The 15,864-nt window shown below is 43.2% G+C and overlaps 1 protein-coding gene across 1 annotated transcript in view; it reads left to right on the forward strand.

The window, feature by feature from the left end:
* Positions 1-15,864, forward strand: part of LOC140406308 (kinesin-associated protein 3-like) — a 107,086-nt gene that overhangs the window by 15,725 nt on the left and 75,497 nt on the right. The window contains exon 3 of the mRNA XM_072494420.1: positions 3,156-3,252. Coding sequence (XP_072350521.1) covers positions 3,156-3,252 — 97 coding nt within the window. The remainder of the gene's footprint in view (positions 1-3,155; positions 3,253-15,864) is intronic.

Genomic DNA, 15,864 nt, shown 5'->3' on the forward strand with positions numbered 1-15,864 from the left:
CCCCAATACGCCAACATCTTCATGCACAAATTTGAACAGGACCTACTCACTGCACAGGACCTTCAACCGATGTTATACACCAGATACATCGATGACATTTTTTTCCTTTGGACCCACGGCGAAGAATCACTGAAACGACTCCACGATGACATTAATAAGTTCCATCCAACCATCAGACTCACCATGGACTACTCTCCAAAATCAGTTGCACTCTTGGACACACTCGTCTCCATCAAGGACGGTCACCTCAGCACTTCGCTTTACCGCAAACCCACGGATAACCTCACTATGCGCCACTTCTCCAGCTTTCACCCTAAACACATTAAAGAAGCCATCCCCTATGGACAAGCTCTCCGTATACACAGGATCTGCTCAGACGAGGAGGAGCGTAACGGACATCTACAGACGTTGAAAGATGCCCTCGTACGAATGGGATATGGCACTCGACTCATCGATCGACAGTTCCAATGCGCCACAGCGAAAAACCGCACCGACCTCCTCAGAAGACAAACATGGGACACAACCGACAGAATACCCTTCGTCGTCCAGTACTGCCCCGGAGCGGAGAAACTACGACATCTTTTTCACAGCCTTCAACACGTCATTGATGAAGATGAACATCTTGCCAAGGTCATCCCCACACCTCCACTACTTGCCTTCAAACAACCGCGCAACCTCAAACAAACCATTGTTTGCAGCAAACTACCCAGCCTTCAGAACAGTGACCACGACACCACACAACCCTGCCATGGCAATCTCTGCAAGACGTGCCAGATCATCGACATGGATACCACCATTACACGTGAGAACACCACCCACCAGGTACGCGGTACATACTCGTGCGACTCGGCCAACGTTGTCTACCTCATACGCTGCAGGAAAGGATGTCCCGAAGCGTGGTACATTGGCGAGACCATGCAGGCGCTGCGACAACGAATGAACGGACATCGCGCGACAATCACCAGGCAGGAATGTTCCCTTCCAGTCGGGGAACACTTCAGCAATCAAGGGCATTCAGCCTCTGATCTCCGGGTAAGCGTTCTCCAAGGCGGCCTTCAGGACGCGCTACAACGCAGAATCGCCGAGCAGAAACCTATAGCCAAGTTCCGCACACATGAGTGCGGCCTCAACCGGGACCTGGGATTCATGTCGCATTACATTCATCTCCCACCATCTGGCCTGCAAAATCCTACCAACTGTCCTGGCTTGACACAATTCACACCTCTTTTACCTGGGATTATCCCATCTCTGGATCTGTAAAGATTTAATCACCTGCTAATGCTCGCATTCCAAGCATTGTCTGGCATCTTTGAATTTGTCTATATATTTGTTTCTGGAACATACCTCTTCATTCACCTGAGGAAGGAGCAGCGCTCCGAAAGCTAGTGACATCGAAACAAACCTGTTGGACTTTAACCTGGTGTTGTAAGACTTCGTACTGTGCTCACCCCAGTCCAACGCCGGCATCTCCACATCTTTGCAAACTTAACCTTCATACAAGTACAATTGGCTTTATTTAAGTTTGATATTCTAGTTTAATGCATTACTCTCAAACTCAATGTGAAATTCATCATATTATGATCATGCTTTCCCAAGAAACTTCTTCCAATGTGATTAATATTTGACTTGTATCATTAAACAAAACAAGATCTAAAATAGCCTCTTACCTAGATGGTTCTATGGCATATCGTTCCAGAAAATGATCTCTAATACATTCCACTACTTGTCCTCAAATTACTTTTACCAATTTTATTTGTTCAGTCTATAAGAAGATTAAAGTCTCCTATGATCATAGATTTTACAGTGCAGAAAGAGACCATTTGACCCATCGAGTCTGCACTGGCCCTTAAGGCCACACCTCCACCCTATCCCCATAACCCATTAACCCCACCTAATCCTTTTGGGCACCAAGGGGCAATTTAGCATGGCCTAATCTGTAGATTTTTGGACTGTGGGAGGAATCCGGAGCACCCGGAAGAAACCCACGCAGACATGGGGAGTAAGTGCAAATTCCACACAGTCACCCGAGGCCGGAATTGAACCCGGAATCCTGGAGCTGTGAGGCAGCAGTGCTAACCACTGCCACCCATCATTGTTTTGCCTTAGTTACAAGCTCTTATTGCTTATTCTTGAATCTAGTAGTAGTTGTTAACTATTTTATGTGTTGTATAAACTATTCCCACCAGCATTTTCAGACCCTTGTAATTTCTCATCTCCACCCATACTGATGCTACTTCCTGCTTTTCTGAGTCAAGATCTATGTCATCCTTTTACATTAGGGCTTCTAGCCCCTTACATTTTGACCATATTAGCTGTAAGGAGATGTCTAACCCTGACATCAGGCAGGCAACACAACTTTGGAACTCTGTCATGGCTGCAGAGAACAGCATCTCTGACTCGGAGGCAAAGACAAGACCCACTGCACCACAAGACCACCACTGCCTAACTGCAAATCCTATGTAAACGTATATGGTTATTTATTTAATTAGCTCATCTATTTAATCAAGTAAGTTTATAGTTTTTATCGTTTTAACTGCTAATTTTTCGATAGAGGTTGATTAAATTAAATGTTTATCTGTAGCATAAACTACCATAAATATTGGAGGCAGAATGCAGTATCTCCTGACCTGTGCACCGAATTCTGACTTGAATCAAATGTTGAACTTTTACTCTCTATTTCTAATACATTCTGCTTATGGCCACTCTGGGCAAGTGCCCGGCTGTCTGCTCCCTTTCCTGGCACTGTGTCAGACTCCAGTTGCCACTTGTAAATAAGTAGCCCCGGGCACTCAGCTAAACAAGGCTGCAGTAATATATAAGTTGGGGAAATGATGATAGCAAAGCCAAGACCCCATAAAGACTAGTGACCCAATTAAACATCAAACCTGGAAAAAATGTAGGAAAACATACCATTCTGCCTGATTATTTCCTCCTGCCTTTTCATTGCATGCAAGATAATTGACCTTGGAGAATGTAATATGTACAACCATGTCAGCAAAGGTAATGTATCAAGGTATGTTCTTGTATTTAGTTTCAGTGCCAATATGTATGATTTGATTAAATTATCAACCTGTGAAAATGACTATCAACCTGTGAAAATGTAAAACAAAATTCAGCTATGGGCAGTGATGAATATTTATTAACTGTGTTCACAGATGGACTTTTACCCCCTGATGGAGCTATTAGTCCAGATTTTTTAAGTGACTACCAATTTCAAAATGGTGACCTGGTTGGACAGCATCCTTTTAGCAGGTACGCTTAACTGATGTGACAACTATATAACTGGGAAATGCTATTGATAGAGATTAATTGTCTTATTCGTTTTTATAAGATACAATTTTGGCTTAAACTTGACATTTCTTAAATCTTGTAAGAAAATCATCTATAATGTCCAATGAAATTCATTTTAAAAACTAAAGTCTAGGGCAGCGTGGCGGTGCAGTGGTTAGCACTGTTGCCTCATGGCGCCGAGGACCTGGGGTCAATCTGGCCCGGGTCACTGTCCGTCTGGAGTTTGCACATTCTCCCCATGTCTGTGTGGGTCTCACCCCCACAACCCAAAGATGTGGAGGGTAGGTGGATTGGCTAAATTGCCCCTTAATTGGAAAAATTTAATTGTGTACTTTAAATTTTAAAAAGACTAAAGCCTTATGTTAAAATACATGTACTGAAAGGAAATCCAGTGAAATAAGGTAAATAACTGCTACAAAAAGTTATGGCTCGAAATCATTTTCTTGTTTGGATTGATTACTGCCTGTATATGGAAAACATGTATTGTAAAATACTTTTGTATATTAAATATAATGGTTTCCCACCATCTTTTAATTCACTATAATTAGCAAACGTGTCACCACTGTTTAAAAAAAGGAGGTAGGCAGAAAGCGGGTAATTATAGGCCAATTAGCTTAACTTCGGTAGTAGGGAAGATGCTGGAATCTATCATCAAGGAAGAAATAGCGAGGCATCTGGATGGAAATTGTCCCATTGGGCAGACGCAGCATGGGTTCATAAAGGGCAGGCCGTGCCTAACTAATTTAGTGGAATTTTTTGAGGGCATTACCAGTGCGGTAGATAACAGGGAGCCAATGGATGTGGTATATCTGGATTTCCAGAAAGCTTTTGACAAGGTGCCACACAAAAGATTGCTGCATAAGATAAAGATGCATGGCATTAAGGGTAAAGCAGTAGCATGGATAGAGGATTGGTTAATTAATAGAAAGCAAAGAGTGGGGATTAATGGGTGTTTCTCTGGTTCGCAATCAGTAGCTAGTAGTGTGCCTCAGGGTTCAGTGTTGGGCCCACAATTGTTCACAATTTACATAGATGATTTGGAGTTGGGGATCAAGTGCAATGTGTCCAAGTTTGCAAACGACACTAAGATGAGTGGTAAAGCAAAAAGTGCAGAGGATACCGGAAGTCTGCAGAGGGATTTGGATAGGTTAAGTGAATGGGCTAGGGTCTGGCAGATGGAATATAATGTTGACAAATGTGAGGTTATCCATTTTGGTAGGAATAATAGCAATAGAGATTATTATTTAAATGATAAAATGTTAAAACATGCCGCTGTGCAGATAGACCTGGGTGTGCTGGTGCATGAGTCGCAAAATGTTGGTTTACAGATGCAACAGGTGATTAAGAAGGCAAATGGAATTTTGTCCTTCATTGCTAGAGGGATGGAGTTTAAGGCTAGGGACGTTATGCTGCAATTGTATAAGGTGTTAGTGAGGCCACACCTGGGGTATTGTGTTCAGTTTTGGTCTCCTTACCTGAGAAAGGACGTACTGGAGCTGAAGGGTGTGCAGAGGAGATTCACTAGGTTAATCTCAGAGCTGAAGGGGGTTGGATTACGAGGAGCAGTTGAGTAGACTGGGACTGTACTCGTTGGAATTTAGAAGGATGCGGGGGATCTTTCTGAAACATATAAAATTATGAAGGGAATAGATAGGATAGATGCGGGCAGGTTGTTTCCACTGGCGGGTGAAAGCAGAACTAGGGGGTATAGCCTCAAAATAAGGGGAAGTAGATTTAGGACTGAGTTTAGGAGGAACTTCTTCACCCAAAGGGTTGTGAATCTATGGAATTCCTTGCCCAGTGAAGCAGTTGAGGCTCCTTTATTAAATGTTTTTAAGATAAAGATAGATAGTTTTTTGAAGAATAAAGGGATTAAAGGTTATGGTGTTCGGGCCGGAAAGTGGAGCTGAGTCCAAAAAAGATCAGCCATGACCTGATTGAATGGCCGAGCAGGCTCAAGGGGCCAGATGGCCTACTCATGCTCCTAGTTCTTATAATTATTATCAGTCCTTGTGCTTGTATGACAGCACTGTAACACTGCTACATCATAGTGCCAGAGACCTGGGTTCAATTCCAGCCTTGGGTCACTGTCTGTGTAGAGTTTGCACTTTCTTCCCGTGTCTGCGTCGGTTGCCTTCGGGTGCTGGTGTTTCCTCTCAGAGTCCAAAGATGTGCAGGTTAGGTGGATTGGCCATGCTAAATTGCCCATTAGTGTCCCGTCGGAACTAATAGCATGCAATTTGCAATCCTGTTGGGGGTACGATTCGTTCCACGATCTAAGTCAAGCAAATGGGTGAGCACTTTGCTGGCGTATACTGGAAGCAATTCCCAGCCCAGTGGGCGGTGTAGCTGCTTGGGCTTATAAACGTTCCACTCACCACACACTCATTGCAGCCATGAAGATGGCTCAGAGAAGACCGGCCCTGCACCCCCCCCTCTTCCCCAGGGTGGGCCACAGATTCAAGCTCTCCCTCCTGAACAGCGCCTGGGTGGAGGTGGAAGAGGCAGTCAGTGCTGTCAGTTTCACCAGGAGGAGCCTGCTCGCGATACTGAGAGGCGAGTGTCACTGGTGAGGCCTCTGCCTTGAGAGGGGTAGTGTGCCTGGGAGGGTTCCAAAGGCCATGGTGCAGGGGTCCTTTGATTCAGTTAAGCCCTGCTGATCCCTGCTTCCGCTGCAGTGGTGCTGCGCTTCTGATAAGTTCACTGAGCAGTCCCAACATCTCAACAGCCATGGCGTCTAGTCCCCGCTTGTAAATACTTGCACCAATTTGCACCGATGTGATTTCTGTCTGAGAGGGGTGGCGCATAAATTTGAACTCATTGATGAGATTTAAATCAATGCAAAAGGCGATTTTTGCATGGGCTGCCAGCGTGGGCCACAAATCTCACTCATGCCACCAGCAGGGAGGGAGCATGGTGTTGGAATCTGCACCGGGCGCAAATCACGATTTTCCATTTGCGTGCTGTTCTCCGCCCAATTGCAATTCTTGCTGCTGGCAGAGAATTCAGTCCTATGATTCTACACTGCTACAATTATGTGCTTCAGTGTTGTCTTAGTCTTCAGTGTAATGGAACTAATATCCTTCAGTCACCTTAAGAAGGCATCTAGTGTTTTTTTTCTAGCTTGATAGGTGGTACACTCAAAGGGGCTTTTGAATGTTGTTATTCTCTTCCTGCATCTCAACAGCTTCATCTATCCCTAGCTTTTGGGAATTTCATTTCAGCATCAAATATTTGTAATTGGTCATTGTGTAGTTGATAATTATACAAACTCATTATTTTAATGATAACATGCCGGCAACTTCATTGAAACAAAAGTTTGCGATCTGTATCTGAATGTGTTTCAGCATTTTTATTTTTCTGAGATAATTGTTGCTATTTTGAAAGGTTCATTTTTTTCACATCAGCATAAGACATGCTGGGACTTTGAAGCACAGGTTGTGTTCAATAAATACCTTAAGTGTATGGGATAATTTCCTCGGCTTCAGCATTTTAGACTGTCCCCATATGCCTTTATCCACCCGGCATCTAAATAAATGTCATAAGTCCAGGTGTCAAATGAAGATCCTCACCAAGGTCTTCTATGATGACTTCAGAATGAATGCTATCAAGGAGGAAGTCAATTTCAGATATATCATTCAAACCTCTTTTGAAGATATAATCAGAATTGCCAATTAAATATATAGAAGATATATTTGATTTAAATTAAATGGCTTTATCTCATATTCATGGAGATGTACAGCACAGAAGGAGGCCCTTCAGCCCATCGTGTCTTGGACTAAATTCGGCCTCCCTTGTCTTGGGACTAAATTCTCCTGTCCAATCTGAATATTGTAGGAAGAATTTAATTAACCGTTAGTAGTTACCACATTTTAGCACAGCGGACTGGTCAAGCAGGTACAAGATTCTAGTTAAATATTTGTGTCTCCTACTAAATTAGGAGACACAGGAAGTCGTGTAGATGGATTACAAAAGAGATATAGACAGACTTCATTGACAAACTGTAGCAGATTGAGTTCATTGTAGGAAAGTGAGATCATCTACTTTGCATCCGAGAAAGACAAATTGGGATATTTTATTCATGTCGAGAGACACAGAGCTGTGTAGGGGCAAATAAATTTACATAAAATATGCAAGGAAAAATGACTTTTCGATCAAAATTCTATTTCACACAACCCCATTCTAATAATGACATTTATGTTTCTCCGCATTTGAACTTTTGATAAAGCATTCGCTATGTATCTGCTAAGTACCCAATATTGTTTCCTCTTGCTCCATTAATAATTTTCAAATTGTGTGGTTGTAGCATTAAACTTCAATGGAATAGTCTCAGATTCTTGGTATGAAGTTTGCTAAAATTATGGTCTGTAAAGACAATAGTCTCTGTGGAGTTGTTATATATGTAGATTTCAAGATGTTGTAGAGCCAACACCAAAATCTCAAAGTCTCTTTTTCCACAATTGAGTACTTTGCTAGCACAAATTCAACATCTGAGAAAAATAACTAACTGGGTTGTTCGATTTCCATCTCATCCCCTACAATAAAACGACATGAACACGTACGTCGCTGGTGCCAACAGCCAGTTTAAAGAGCTTAATTTGGTACTGCTAAAACAAGTGAAATACTGTCAAGCTGTCAGAAACACTTTGACATTCATTAGGCCATTCAAATTTTGTGTTTCTCTTTAACAAGCTTGTCAGGGGAGCTACTACAGTGATGAAATTCGGAACAAACGTGATAGAATCCACTCATGTCCATGCACCCAAAATGTCTAATTTTGTCTTAGGCACTGGAAAGTACAAAATAGCCCTTATTTTTGCTTCTCTCTGCACTACTTGGCCTTGTCCCACAATGTGGCTCAATAGATTATTTTCACTTTGTCAAATTCGCTTTTTGACCAAACTGGCTCGTCGTAACCAATCAGACATTTCTTTTTTCAAGTATTGTAAATGTTCCTCCCAATTTTGACTGAACACAAACAAATCATTGACAAATAGCACAAAGTGGCATATAGCGTATGCCACAAATTGACAAATAGTGCCAAGTGACCTTGTTGGTTACTATTTGAAAAGTGCTGGTGCATTTTTCATTCTGAAAGGCATGACCTTGCATTCAGAAAGTCCATCCAGGATTACAAAAGTGAATATTTCTTTGGTTGTAGTGGTTAATGGAATTCCCAATATTCCTTCAATAAATCAATTTTTGTAACGGGTATGGCCTGTCCAATCTTCTCAAACAGTCATCGAATCAGATGTGAATCCATCTTTGTTATTGCATTAACGTTGTAATAATCTTTAATTAAGTAAATGGGCTCGACAGATCATTTACATTTGAAGTCTCCGTAGTCCCAGGTGACCATAGGCTGCTTTCTCCTTTGAGGGGAGAGCTGACTGGTGGTGGTTTAACCAGAGGATCACCACACCTCAGGCAAGGGGCATGGTTGGGAAGGTGGGCGAGCCTTCATGAACAACCTCAGCCAGTACGGGAACTGAACCTGTGCTGCTGGCCTTGTTCTGCATCACAGACCAGCTGTCTAGTCCACTGAGCTAGTTAATCTATACATAATCACTGTGACCCATCCAGTTTCGGTGCAATTGCAGTAAGTGAGCTTTGTTTTTGAAAACTCACCACTATTCTTAGAAGTCCCCCTATACCAAAAAGGGCCGACATTCTAAATGGTGAACAGGGATTCTCACTCCCTGACTCCGATGCAGGCTTCAGTGGATGCTATTCAGGTCAAACTATGTGTTCAAGTTATCCCCCGGTATAACCCATACCTTCACCGAAGATTTCATCTACTTACCACTTAGTAGCATCGATCCTGGGTCCCACATTGCTAAGTAAGTAAAGTAGACTTTGGAATAACCGCTATTTCAGGTTAAATTAAGTTATTTTATTATATTTTTTATTTTAAAAGCTGCGATTACTTTCTTCACAGAAAGGAAAAAGATCTTGCTTCTGGATCCTTCTGGTTGGCTGAAGGGACCTTCAGGCCCAACTTGACAATCAATCTTTTTAAAATCTGCCCTTCTTTAGTTGTATTCCCTGATGAGCTCGGTGCTATGTCCTATCTTTCCCATGTACCGAGCTATGAGAGCTGGCTTTGCTGGCTGTCTCTGAGCTGACTCTGCCTACTCTTTAAATTCTAGTCTTCCTTAGATGTATTAGCTATTTTAGCTCGGCTGCTTTGCCCTGTTTCTTTCCCATGGCCGAGCTGACTGTAATCTGACTCTGAGCTGCTTGTTCCCTCTCTGCTTCTCTCTCTCTCCCTCTGAGTTCTGGTTCTCGTAGTTCCTGCCCTGGTCTCTGGGTTTACATATTTTTCTAACAGTTATCTAGTTTTTATGACTTTATTGTAAAGTAACTTATTTCACTTTGATTGTAAAAAGTATCTTTGATCTAAACCTTCTAATCCAACTAATTATTCATTTTGACATGACCTCAGCTCATAGATCTGATTACATTGTTTCCTTTGTGATGTTCAAAATGCTTTGACTTCAAGAGGTGTTGCTTTTGGTTTGGTTCCTGTCATTTCTATAGTTTTATTTTCCAATTGTGTCCCCAGCTCATAATTTTGACTTTGATTTTGGCTTTAAATTATGTTTCTCGTAGACTGATAGTCTCCAGTTTTCTTTAATTTACCTGGTATTAGCAAATTTTCACACCTAGAATTATCACCAAATTCAGCGGAACCTCATCCATGCTTTTCCAGCTGCTAACTAGGATAGTTACTTTCAATGAAGGTGTGAGCCATTGTTTTTGGCTTCATTCAAAATCCTGTTTGTCTTGTTTGCTAAGCCTGCTTGGCCAAGGCTATCTGCATTTTACAATCCTGCTCCTGAGCAGCTGCTGTTAACCCTTTGTGGGATCTTTCCCTGTGTCCTCTCATGTTTCACTCAGACCAGATATTGCCAGACTTCCATGTTTCAAATGACACACCTTTCCACATTTTCAATAACAGCTTCAGCTACTGTCAATCGGTTCAGTAATGACGTTTTCCATGATGAATTTGATTCCTTTACTTGGGCTAACTTCTCTGGATTTAGTTTTATGGGTAATGGATCCCCTACATTCACATCATGTATCGCCAAAGATGTTTTCCTTGGCCTATTCACACAAATTGATTCATTAATTGTCATAACTTTCGTAAGCTTGCCAGTTTTCTGGAAGGTAGCTTAATATTACATTAAAAATTTTAAGCATCTCATATTATCTAATCTGATTATTGGAGCGTATAATTCATGATTTTGGACTTCTGATTCATTCTCAGAGTGTTCTGATATTTTTGTTTAATTTCCCATTTCTTTTACTTAATGTAAATACATTCCTATCCTGACTAGTTTCCCTGTCATAATATTGCTTTAACATATTAACATGATACATTCACTGATTTTCCTCCTGTCTGGAGTACTCACTATATAATTAACATCATTGAGTTTCTTTTTGATTTGATAAGGTCCAGTGAACCTTGGTTTTACCGGTGCACCAGATATGGATAATAATACTAACATCTTTACCACTCACTAAATTGTGAGCTTAGGCATTTTTATCTGTTCTAACTTTCATTGTTTGTTGAGCAATTTTTAAATGCTCTTTGCCAACTCACATGCTTTTGTTAATCTCTCCCGGAAATTAATAAATTTTTCCTTAATTCATTTAAGGGGTCCTCTCACCATATGCCCATATGTCAGTTCAAAAGGACTGAATTCTGTGAATTCATTAGGGGCATTCCCCGGTGGTACAATAAAAATGTAATTCCTTTATCCTGATCATTAGGACATTCCTGACAGTAGGCTTTTGTTACGACACCTTGGGCAAGTGCGTGGTCCATACCAGCCCCACTCATCCCAGAGTAACAACACAAGTGAATTAACCAATAATTCTTCTAAAAATAGCCAAAGTCTTTGGCCCTTGGCTGCCCAATAATAAGTCACCAGGTGTGTAAGTTTAAACACAATTACTGCTTATTTCTAATGAGAATAATGATAAAATACACAGCAGATACAATTGGCTAAATACTAGTAAGTACCTAACTCCTACTTTAACTTGCCTCCCCATCGTCAATACATACACACACCAGATAGACAAACACAGGGGTGAAAAGGGGAAAACATGTAAGTGAGAGAGAATAGTGTCTTTGTTTCAGATGACTGTTCCTAGCATGCTTTTCTCACAGTAATCTTGTAGATTACAGTCTTTGTGTTGTAGCGCTTACTGGTTTTCCTGCAGTTTTTAAAAGCTCCGTAGTCTCACCTTTCCAAGAGAGACAGAGTCCCTATGTCATCAAACTTTACATTCAGTTTATGGCCTGCCTTAAGGCCCTGTTTCATAAACTGCAGTACTCACAGGCACCAGACGTTCTGGAGAAAGATAGTTGATTCATACCAGCTTTTCTGGGAAGAGTTAGCAGATTCAGAATTTTACCTGCATAGGCTGTAATGGTTATTCTGCAAATAGATTAACCCAGACTCTGTGCCAGTTAAGACGCACAACCTTTTTGGAGAAAAATGGAGGGGACAGGATAGCAGGTCCTTCCCTGAGGCTGCCGAGTTCAAAACTGAAACCAAATTCAACCCTTGGAGCTCTGACAAACATTCCAGTGGGATCAGATCCAGTCACCACTTGTTACCAGACAGAGCACAGACTTTTGGCCAATTCGTTGACCACATACCAAATTCAGTGAAACCGAATCACAGCCAATCTCTGTCATTGGTGCTGGTCAGTCTACAACTCCAGTTTAGACTTGCACAATGGTATCTTCTGATTAAATACTCTGCTCGAATTAAAGGCACAGGTCACTTGCCTTAAAGGCACAGGTCACTTGCCTGAAAGACACATGTCCATTAAATATAACGGCAAAAATAAAAGAAAGGAGAAATAATGGAATAAACACAAAGGACCCTTACACTTTTAAAAATATATATTTTTATCCAATCTTCAACATTGTAACATTTTTACAACAAATAAGCCCACACCCAACGCCAGCTCCTTGTCCTCCTCCACAATCCTACCATAGATCGCCCCGAAACGACCCCACTCTCCAGCCCCCCCCCACTGACAGCACCTCCTGCAACAACTAGGAGGACGGTGCCACCGGAACATTTGGAAGAGCTTTCTTGCGAAATTTCGCACTTGTATGTACCTGACGCCCTCCTCACACTGGACCACATACTTCACCCCCAACTCCTCCAAGCTTGTGTACCGCCTCTCCAAAAACAGATCTTCGTCTCTTTTATCCTTTCTCCTACCATCCCCAGAACCTCACATCCATTCTCTCTGGCTCAAACTTATGATTCCCACTTATCGGCATCACCCTTGCGCCTGCCCTCAACTTAAAGTTCTGTTGGAATTGCTTCCAAATGTTCAGCGTGGCTACCACCACAGGACAACCTGATTACTTACCCGGGGCAAACAGTAGCAGCGCCATTGTCAGCATCTGCAACCCTGACCCTTTACAAGAACCCGCCTCCACCCGCACCCGCAAAGCCCCTGTCTCCCTATTGCAGCCCTGCACCTTCTCCGCCTTCACCACCCAGTAATAGTGTAACAAGTTCTGAAGGGCCAAACCCTCCAACCGCCGGCCCGTTAGGAGCACCACTTTCCTTATCTTGGCTACCTTCCCTGTCCACACACGTGACAAGACTGGCAAATACTGGAACAGAAACTGTGGCAAAATGTTAATTTTTACTGCTTGCACCCGACCTGTCAGCGATAAGAGGAGACTATCCGATCTCACCAGTTCCTCCTTCACATTCCCCACCAGGCTCGTGGTTGTGCCCCCAAATACCTAAAATGAGTTGTTGCTACCTGGAATGGCAACCCTCCCAATCCTGCCCCTGCACCTGTTGAGATCACCACAAAATATTCACTCTTTCCTAAATTTAACTTATACCCCGAAAATGCCACAAATTTCATTAGCAACCCCATTATTGTAATGGTGTGTATAATGTAAGGAGTGTAAATGGTTAACAAGATGATGTTCATGTATCTCAACACTAGATGGCACCACAGAATAGTCTTATAAAATGCTGCATCTCTTGTCACTGGCGGGTCGGGTACAGACGATTAAAATGAACCTTTTTATTTTTCAATGCCTACCGATTTTCCTGCCAAAGGCTTTTTTCAGAGAGATTGAGGGAAGGATTACTTTGTTCATATCGGGAGGGAAGGTGGCCAGAGTTAGAAAGGTGCTGCTACAGAGGGGAAGGCAGGCAGGGGGTTTCGGTCTTCCGAACCTGATGTATTACTACTGGGTGGCGAATGTGGAGAAGGTGCGGAGCTGGGTCAGAGGGGTTGATTCCCAGTGGCTCAGAATGGAGGAGAGTTTGTGCAGGTGGTCGGGATTGAAAGCACTAGCAACAACGCCGCTCCCGATAGCCCCGGGGAAATACTCAGGGAGTCCGGTAATAATAGCTTCATTGAGAATTTGGAGGCAGCTTCGCCAACACTTCGGGTTGGGAGCAGGGTCAAGGGAAGTGCCGATTCGGGGGAACCACAGATTTGAGCCAGGGAAGTGGGATGGAAATTTTTGGAAATGGGAGGTGAAGGGGATTAAGACACTAAAAGATTTGTTTCTTAGGGGTCGGTTTGCAGGATTGAAGGAGTTGGAAGCGAAGTATGGGCTGGAGCAGGGGAAAATGTTTAGATACATGCAGATTCGAGATTTTGCCAGAAAGGAGATACAGAGCTTCCCGGTGGAGCCGGCCTCCACATTGCTGGAGGAGGTGCTGACGACAGGGGGACTGGAGAAGGGGGCAGTGTCAGTGGTTTACGGAGCTATTTTGGAAGAGGAGAAGGCACCACTGGAAGGGATCAAAGCAAAGTGGGAGGAAGAGTTGGGAGAGGATATGGAGGAGGGGTTCTGGTGTGAGGTGCTCCGGAGAGTGAATGCCCCCACCTCGTGTGCGAGGTTGGGGTTGATACAGCTGAAGGTGGTATACAGAGCACACCTCACGAGGGCAAGAATGAGCCGATTCTTTGAAGGAGGAAAAGATGTGTGTGAACGTTGCGGGCGGGGGGGCGCTAATCATGTTCATATGTTTTGGTCCTGTCCAAAGATAGAGGATTACAGGAAGGAGGTTTTTAGGATAATTTCCAAAGTGGTGCACGTGAAACTGGACCCGGGCCCCCGGGAGGCCATATTCGGGATGTCGGACCAGCCAGGATTGGAAACTGGTGCAGAGGCAGATGTTGTAGCCTTCGCCTCGTTGATCGCCCGAAGGCGGGTCCTGATAGTTGGAGAGCAACCTCTCCAACTTGTGCCCGGCGTGGCGGGGGGACCTGCTGGAATTCTTGACTCTTGAGAAGGTTAAGTTTGAACTGAGGGGAAGGATGGAGGGGTTCTACAATTAATGGGCATTATTCATCATGCACTTTCAAGAACTGGATAACATCGAACAATAGTTGGGGCGTGTGGGTGGGTGGGAGGGTTTGGGGGAGGGGGGCTGTGTGTGTTAATGGCGACTATGGGTGATCCCTAATTCCTTTTTGTCATTTGTTTGTGTGAACATGCGGGCTAATGTTTGGTAGGAGGATGGGATCGTTGTTATTGATATGGGGTTGTTATTGATATGGGGATTGACATATTTATTACTGATTATTGTTTATTGTTGGTGGGTGTAAATTTGGGAGAAAATGTGAAAAAGGAGAATAAAAAAATATTTTAAAAAAGAAATGCTGCATCTCCGCATTCTTGGAGAAGGTTCTGAAGAAAGATAGTGTGAGGTTGAGATAGATTGTTAGCTGTACTAAAAAGAATGATAGATTTCTGTAACATAGATTTTATACTGTTGTTTTATTAGCTATTACTCAATGAAGTGTGCAATCCATTTGAAGTAGTGCAAAATAAACTAGCTTTGTTTCAGATGCATAGCTTGATGTTCTTTGTCAACACTGCGACTTTTAGCCATAGAAACATAGAAAAATACAGCACAGAACAGGCCCTTCGGCCCACGATGTTGTGCCGAACCTTTGTCCTAGATTGTCATAGATTTTACAGTGCAGAAGGAGGCCACCCGGCCCATCGAGTCTGCACCGGCTCTTGGAAAGAGCACCCTACCCAAGGTCAACACCTCCACCCTATCCCCACAACCCAGCAACCCCACCCAACACTAAGGGCAATTTTGGACACTAAGGGCAATTTATCACGACCAATCCACCTATCCTGCACATCTGTGGACTGTGGGAGGAAACCGGAGCACCCGGAGGAAACCCACGCACACACGGGGAGGACGCACAGACTCCGCACAGACAGTGACCCAAGCCGGAATCGAACCAGGGACCCTGGAGCTGTGAAGCAATTGTGCTACCCACAATGCTACCGTGCTGCCCTTAAGAACAAATTAATTTACACTACATCATTCCACCGTAATCCATGTACCTATCCAATAGCTGCTTGAAGGTCCCTAATGTTTCCGACTCAACTACTTCCACAGGCAGTGCATTCCATGCCCCCACTACTCTCTGGGTAAAGAACCTACCTCTGACATCCCCCCTATATCTTCCACCATTCACCTTAAATTTATGTCCCCTTGTAATGGTTTGTTCCACCCGGGGAAAAAGTCTCTGACTGTC

This window comes from Scyliorhinus torazame, unplaced genomic scaffold (assembly GCF_047496885.1).
Source record: "Scyliorhinus torazame isolate Kashiwa2021f unplaced genomic scaffold, sScyTor2.1 scaffold_459, whole genome shotgun sequence".
In the NCBI taxonomy this organism is placed as follows: Eukaryota; Metazoa; Chordata; class Chondrichthyes; order Carcharhiniformes; family Scyliorhinidae; genus Scyliorhinus; species Scyliorhinus torazame.